Source organism: Oncorhynchus keta, chromosome 10 (genome assembly GCF_023373465.1).
Source record: "Oncorhynchus keta strain PuntledgeMale-10-30-2019 chromosome 10, Oket_V2, whole genome shotgun sequence".
NCBI classification, from domain to species: Eukaryota; Metazoa; Chordata; class Actinopteri; order Salmoniformes; family Salmonidae; genus Oncorhynchus; species Oncorhynchus keta.
In genome coordinates this window covers 21,531,251-21,539,062 of record NC_068430.1, presented here as the reverse complement: position 1 = coordinate 21,539,062, position 7,812 = coordinate 21,531,251, and the positions used below count along the sequence as shown (strand labels likewise).

The window sequence follows — 7,812 nt, the reverse complement described above, 5'->3', positions numbered from 1 at the left end:
TTGGGATCATTGTCATGCTGAAAGACCCAGCTACGTTTCATCTTCAATGCCCTTACTGATGGAAGGAGGTTTTCACTCAAAATCTCACGATACATGGCCCCATTAATTCTTACATGGATCAGTCGTCCTGGTCCCTTTGCAGAAAAACAAAGCATGATGTTTCCACCCCCATGCTTCACAGTAGGTATGGTGTTCTTTGGATGCAACTCAGCATTCTTTGTCCTCCAAACACGACGAGTTGAGTTTTTACCAAAAATGTACATTATGGTTTCATCTGACCATATAACAGTCTCCCAATCTTCTTCGGGATCATCCAAATGCTCTCTAGCAAACTTCAGACGGGCCTGTACACGTACTGGCATAAGCAGGGGGACACGTCTGGCACTGCAGGATTTGAGTCCCTGGCGGCGTAGTGTGTTACTGATGGTAGGCTTTGTTACTTTTGTCCCAGCTCTTTGCAGGTCATTTACTAGGTCCCCCTGTGTGGTTCTGGGATTTTTGCTCACCGTTCTTGTGATCATTTTGACCCCACGGTGTGAGATCTTGCGTGGAGCCCCAGATCGAGGGAGATTATCAGTGGTCTTGTATGTCTTCCATTTCCTAATAATTACTCCCACAGTTGATTTCTTCAAACCAAGCTGCTTACCTATTGCAGATTCAGTCTTCCCAGCCTGGTGCAGGTCTACAATTTTGTTTCTGGTGTCCTTTGACAGCTCTTTGGTCTTGGCCATAGTGGAGTTTTGAGTGTGACTGTTTGAGGTTGTGGACAGGTGTCTTTTATACTGATAACAAGTTCAAACAGGTGCCATTAATACAGGTAACGAGTGGAGGACAGAGGAGCCTCTTAAAGAAGAAGTTACAGGTCTGTGAGAGCCAGAAATCTTGCTTGTTTGTAGGTGACCAAATACTTATGTTCCACCATAATTTGCAATTCAATTAATAAAAAATCCTACAATGTGATTTTCTGGATTTTTTTCCCTAATTTTGTCTGTCATAGTTGAAGTGTACATATGATGAAAATTACAGGCCTCTCTCATCTTTTTAAGTGGAAGAACTTGCACAATTGGTGGCTAACGAAATACTTTTTTGCCCCACTGTATGTTTATTTTATTTTATTTTTATTTTTTTTATTTCACCTTTATTTAACCAGGTAGGCTAGTTGAGAACAAGTTCTCATTTGCAACTGCGACCTGGCCAAGATAAAGCATAGCAGTGTGAAGAGACAACACAGAGTTACACATGGAGTAAACAATTAACAAGTCAATAACACAGTAGAAAAAAATGGGCAGTCTATATACAATGTGTGCAAAAGGCATGAGGAGGTAGGCAAATAATACAATTTTGCAGATTAACACTGGAGTGATAAATGATCAGATGTTCATGTACAGGTAGAGATATTGGTGTGCAAAAGAGCAGAAAAGTAAATAAATAAAAAAATAAAAAAACAGTATAAAAACAGTATGGGAATGAGGTAGGTGAAAATGGGTGGGCTATTTACCTATAGACTATGTACAGCTGCAGCGATCGGTTAGCTGCTCAGAAAGCTGATGTTTGAAGTTGGTGAGGGAGATAAAAGTCTCCAACTTCAGCGATTTTTGCAATTCGTTCCAGTCACAGGCAGCAGAGTACTGGAACGAAAGGCGGCCAAATGAGGTGTTGGCTTTAGGGATGATCAGTGAGATACACCTGCTGGAGCGCGTGCTACGGATGGGTGTTGCCATCGTGACCAGTGAACTGAGATAAGGCGGAGCTTTACCTAGCATGGACTTGTAGATGACCTGGAGCCAGTGGGTCTGGCGACGAATATGTAGTGAGGGCCAGCCGACTAGAGCATACAAGTCGCAGTGGTGGGTGGTATAAAGTGCTTTAGTGACAAAACGGATGGCACTGTGATAGACTGCATCCAGTTTGCTGAGTAGAGTGTTGGAAGCCATTTTGTAGATGACATCGCCGAAGTCGAGGATCGGTAGGATAGTCAGTTTTACTAGGGTAAGCTTGGCAGCGTGAGTGAAGGAGGCTTTGTTGCGGAATAGAAAGCCGACTCTTGATTTGATTTTCGATTGGAGATGTTTGATGAGAGTTTGCAGTCTAGCCAGACACCTAGGTACTTATAGATGTCCACATATTCAAGGTCGGAACCATCCAGGGTGGTGATGCTAGTCGGGCATGCGGGTGCAGGCAGCGATCGGTTGAAAAGCATGCATTTGGTTTTACTCGCATTTAAGAGCAGTTGGAGGCCACGGAAGGAGTGCTGTATGGCATTGAAGCTCGTTTGGAGGTTAGATAGCACAGTGTCCAATGACGGGCCGAAAGTATATAGAATGGTGTCGTCTGCGTAGAGGTGGATCAGGGAATCGCCCGCAGCAAGAGCAACATCATTGATATATACAGAGAAAAGAGTCGGCCCGAGAATTGAACCCTGTGGCACCCCCATAGAGACTGCCAGAGGACCGGACAGCATGCCCTCCGATTTGACACACTGAACTCTGTCTGCAAAGTAATTGGTGAACCAGGCAAGGCAGTCATCCGAAAAACCGAGGCTGTTGAGTCTGCCAATAAGAATACGGTGATTGACAGAGTCGAAAGCCTTGGCCAGGTTGATGAAGACGGCTGCACAGTACTGTCTTTTATCGATGGCGGTTATGATATTGTTTAGTACCTTGAGTGTGGCTGAGGTGCACAAGTAACCGGCTCGGAAACTGGATTGCACAGCGGAGAAGGTACAGTGGGATTCGAAATGGTCAGTGATCTGTTTGTTAATTAACTTGGCTTTCGAAGATTTTAGAAAGGCAGGGCAGGATGGATATAGGTCTGTAACAGTTTGGGTCTAGAGTGTCACCCCTTTGAAGAGGGGGATGGCCGCGGCAGCTTTCCAATCTTTAGGAATCTCGGATGATATGAAAGAGAGGTTGAACAGACTGGTAATAGGGTTTGCAACAATGGCTGTGGATAATTTTAGAAAGAGAGGGTCCAGGTTGTCTAGAATTACTCATAAGCGGCACGATTTTTTGACATTTCTCAGAATCATGAAATTTCATTTCAACCTGTATTCATAATGGAATAATGCCTGAGTGTAAGAAGAGTTATATACAGTATAAAGTATATGCCTGTTTTTTGAGTGCTCCAACACCTGTTTACCATTGTCCTTTTCCTGGTTAAGCCCTATCATTAGATTCCTGTCATTTTTGTTCAGCAGCCCTCCTACTTCTTTTGTTTGCTCAAGCGTGAAGGCCTATACCTGAATTCTATACAGAATATTTGCCTCTTGAGCCAAAAAGCTCCCCTAAATGGACAACAACATTGTCAAATAATTACATAAGCAGAATGTTATATTGCAAACGTTTTGTAGCATTAAACTAAGGATTAATCATGCAGTCAAGCCAACACTCAAGTCAACATTTGAGGTAAACATTAGCAACAAAACTTCCATTTGTAGGAATTTGTCAAAGTAATTAAAAAATGTTTAAAGGTTACAAACAGTCAGGACAGCTGTTGTAAGCTTATTAGATAAACCCCAAAGACCTCCGTGTGAGCTATTTTTTCATGTTACCCTATTTCAATTGTTTGTGCGATTCAGTCCTCTGTTTCTGAAGAAAGTGTTGATGGCACGTCAAAAGCATTTATGGATAAGTCCCTAAAGACCAAGACATCCAGCACAAAGCCAGAGTTAAACCAGCAGAGCGCAGATTACAAAAGGCTGAAATGCGTACCATTAGCCGGCTTAACAGCATTGGAAAGAAGATTAGCTGGCTGCAGTAACACTGAACTGCTATCTATGTAAATGGGATCATCCTTATCATCCAGGTTTTTCTGCACGGAAAGAAGATTACGCTCAGGAACTGTGTCTTATATACATGTGCAGGTGTGTGTGGTTGTATGAGAGGACTTGTGTGTTGAGGAAATTACTTGACATCTTTCATTTGAGGGTGGGGCACTGTGATATCACTCTTAAGGCCTTATAAAAGTCCACTTAGTTCCCCAACAGGACATGCGATCAACCTTCGAGCTCCTGAGGTAGACACCAGGCAATTAACGCATTTTGAATTACTTATTCTCCTTTTAATGGAATAGATATTTGTAGTTATAAGACCTTGGTAGTGGGGAAACCTTGGTAGTGGGGATTATACTAAAACAAATTGGTTATCAAATAAAATGAACACAATGAGGTCGAATGCTCGCCCCGTGGAGCTCCAGGAGGGATTCTACATCCCTATCGCGCTGGATACCAACAACATCACTTCACTCAGCCCCTTCCTGGTTCCTCAGGACCACCTGGCGGGCAGTGCTATCTTCTATGGCATGTCATTTTTCATGTTCTTCCTATTTGTTGCCGGCACTGCTATCAACGTCCTTACCATCGTGTGTACTATCCAGTTCAAGAAGCTGCGATCCCATCTCAACTACATTCTGGTGAACTTGGCAATAGCTAACCTGCTGGTGTCCATGTTTGGATCCTCCACCGCCAGCTTGTCCTTTGCCTACAAATACTTTATCATGGGATCGGTTACATGCCAGATTGAGGGATTTACAGCTACTCTTGGCGGTAAGAAAAATATATAGACTACAAAAACTATGAGCACAATTGCATCTAAACATCTTTTTTTTATTGTCTATTAATATACAAGCTTAATATGTACAATTTGAAAATAATGTATTGGTGTCACATTTCTTTTCATTTAGTCATTTCACATCTATTTTGACAGTTTGTATGCTTCAATCCTTTTGTAAATTGATAATCTGTAGTAGTGCTTTAGGAATCCTCATAGTAAAAAGGATATTCACATCTCCCTATAAACCATTCATGTATGTGCTTTTATTTTCATTGCAGGTATGGTGAGCTTATGGTCTCTCTCAGTAGTGGCGTTTGAAAGATGGTTGGTTATTTGTAAGCCAGTCGGTAACTTTCAATTCAAGAGCACACATGCAATAATCGGCTGTGCAATCACTTGGGTGTTTGGGTTGGCTGCCAGTCTTCCCCCTCTGTTTGGCTGGAGTAGGTCAGTGTCATTTTCACTCCTATCTCTCTGACTCGTTCTCTCTCTGTGTGTACAAACACCTCACATACGCAAGTTTCCAGACACACATACAAATAATTTTGGTTTGTACATGTGATACAACACTTGTGCAACACTGTTCCTGAATTTGAAGGTGAGGACTGTGATCTGTTCTCTTCCCCAGATACATTCCAGAAGGTCTCCAGTGCTCCTGTGGACCAGACTGGTACACCACAAACAACAAATACAACAATGAGTCCTATGTGATGTTCCTCTTCTTCTTCTGCTTTGGAGTCCCATTCAGTGTCATTGTTTTCTGCTATGCCCAGCTGCTCTTCATGATGAAGGCGGTATGTGCAAGTTACACAGAGGAAGAGATCCTTCGAATTAGTTGCTACATGATAACATGGGCATTGTTTATGACTAGGAAACAATACATAGAAAACAATGTAGTCACAGAAGTTTTTTGGGAAAGTTTATTGTCATATAGCAGCACATATTTAGTTACAATACAAGGATTAACATAAAATATAATATGGTAATCTAAGTAATTTCGAGTGGAATTAGCTAAATGTATACGAAAAAGCCTACATGAAAAAGGGTAAAGGGTTCAAAGGAAAGGTAACAGTAACCACCATCTTAATGAATTACAATCAACCTAGCGACATTCTAAATTGAGAATATGCTTTCTTCTGCTTATTTTGGAAGCCTTTGGGATGAGATGCTGACATCAGTAGACTGTTACAACAGCACTGGAATCATGCCCTCTTTATCTCCCCACACAGGCTGCCGCGGCACAGGCAGACTCTGCCTCCACCCAGAAGGCAGAGAAGGAGGTCACCAAGATGGTGGTAGTGATGGTGGTGGGCTTCCTAGTGTGCTGGATGCCCTATGCCTCCTTTGCTGTCTGGGTTGTACAAAACCGCGGTGCACCCTTTGATCTCCGATTGGCCACCATACCTTCCTGCTTCTCCAAGGCCTCCACAGTCTACAACCCTCTCATCTATGTCTTCATGAATAAGCTGGTATGTTTATTGTTTTTAAGTGTCAGGTTGAATGGTTACCTTAATACCGTAAATAACTTTTCCTTATTTAGTCACATGATCGTTTTCATGAGATCATTTTCCCGATCAGTGATTGTCTTCCTCCTCACTTGCAGTTCCGCTCATGCATGATGAATTTGCTGGGATTAAAGTCCGGGGATGATGAGGAAGCATCATCAACATCCTCGGTCACTCAAGTGTCTTCTGCTGGTTAAAGAGAGCGTCTCTATTTTTATTTTACTTGCTAAACTGTTGCTACTGTATGATCATTTGTATATTGTAAATAATATTGAATGTGCACTAAACAGGATGTTTTGTCCTTGAAGGTGTTGTCAAAAATATGTGGTATGATAATCTTATAAGAGTAGCTATAACCATTTAAATGCATTAAAGAGAGATGAGAATAAATGCACACAAAAAGTATATATTTTTTAACTCATTTATTGGTTTGGGTGTTTGTGTCGCTATACTCACTTTACATAGAGTGCATTATGATGCATTGCTTCAATGTGGTTCAAAACAAGACAATAAAATACAAAAGGTACATTTTCAATGTTTAAGTGTGGCAAATACACTTTACATAGGTCTATAAGTTGGTAGCCAGAAAATTAGCATTACAATTTGGACTTCAGTAGCAGTCGATCTAAGTCTGTAGATGTAATTCAACACTTGTTCATGAAAGGATCCTGAACAGAAGTCCAATGGCATGAGGCTGAGGGGAGGAAGTTATGATATTTTAATATTTTCATACCATTCCACTGATTCCACTCCAGCCATTACCACTAGCCTGTCCTCTGCAATTATAGTACCACCAACCTCATAACCCCCTCGTTATTGCCACGGATTGTTCAAATCCCACCAAATCTTGAATATGTAGATTAAGAATACATTTCATAAGGAGCTGCATTTTGCATTATTTTCCATAGAACGCATAGACCCTCGTTGATTATTGCTTACATTTATTATGTAGACGTGTAGGCAGACATGTATATTTACAACATTTTATATGCATTATTATAATCATTCACTTAGTCACAAATGCATTATTTGAATCGAGCATCGAGGACCAGCAGTGAACAGTGTTTTCCTCAACAAAATACTTGGCACGGTCAAAGTGCACTGTTGTTTAGGAGTCAACCGCTCTAGACCTCGTTAATCTCTTTTCCGTAAAAGCACATGGATGTGTGTGTGAAATGGATGAGCAAAAACATGGTATTTTGTCAGATATGTGAAAACGTGCATTTTTTTTAATTTTGTCTAACGTTAGTAGCTAGTAGCCTAGTCAAGGATGCGTCATTCAATTATTTGTACTCTACACTTGAGACAGACCAAGTGGAACAAAAGTAAACTTTGAATTTGGAGGTTTAAAATATCTCTCTGATGGCCAAGTTGCCCTATTTTCCAGAAATGCAATTGGTTGGTGGATATAAAGTCTAAGATCTTTCATAGGCTGATGCAGAATTTGTTACAGGAATTATTCACTGCCACCTACTCAGATTAGTAAATATAGACAAACCTTGTATTAAATATGTTGAATTTGTTCTTTTTAAACAAAGTCACATCTTCAATGTTTTATCCACTATCAGAAGAAATAAAAAAACAATAAGTTGGGCACCACCTACTACTGGAGATGCTACAGCTATTACCAATGTGCTATTGTGAGAATGATTTTTGAGCGACCTCCACTTAAAAACGAATTAGAATTACTGTTGCTATCGAAGTCATTCAAAAGGGTAGGTTTAGCAGAGCAAATTAAATGTGACCATACTCTATTA

At 40.9% G+C, this 7,812-nt stretch overlaps 1 protein-coding gene across 1 annotated transcript; it reads left to right on the top strand.

Moving 5' to 3' along the window:
• The first annotated feature begins 3,946 nt into the window (after positions 1 to 3,946).
• Positions 3,947 to 6,460, top strand: opn1sw2 (opsin 1 (cone pigments), short-wave-sensitive 2). The gene is made up of 5 exons (XM_035777355.2): positions 3,947 to 4,543; positions 4,829 to 4,997; positions 5,179 to 5,344; positions 5,780 to 6,019; positions 6,154 to 6,460. Exons 1-5 carry the CDS (start codon positions 4,153 to 4,155, stop codon positions 6,250 to 6,252), a joined length of 1,065 nt encoding a protein of 354 aa, XP_035633248.1. The 5' UTR covers positions 3,947 to 4,152; the 3' UTR covers positions 6,253 to 6,460.
• The last annotated feature ends 1,352 nt before the right edge of the window (positions 6,461 to 7,812 follow it).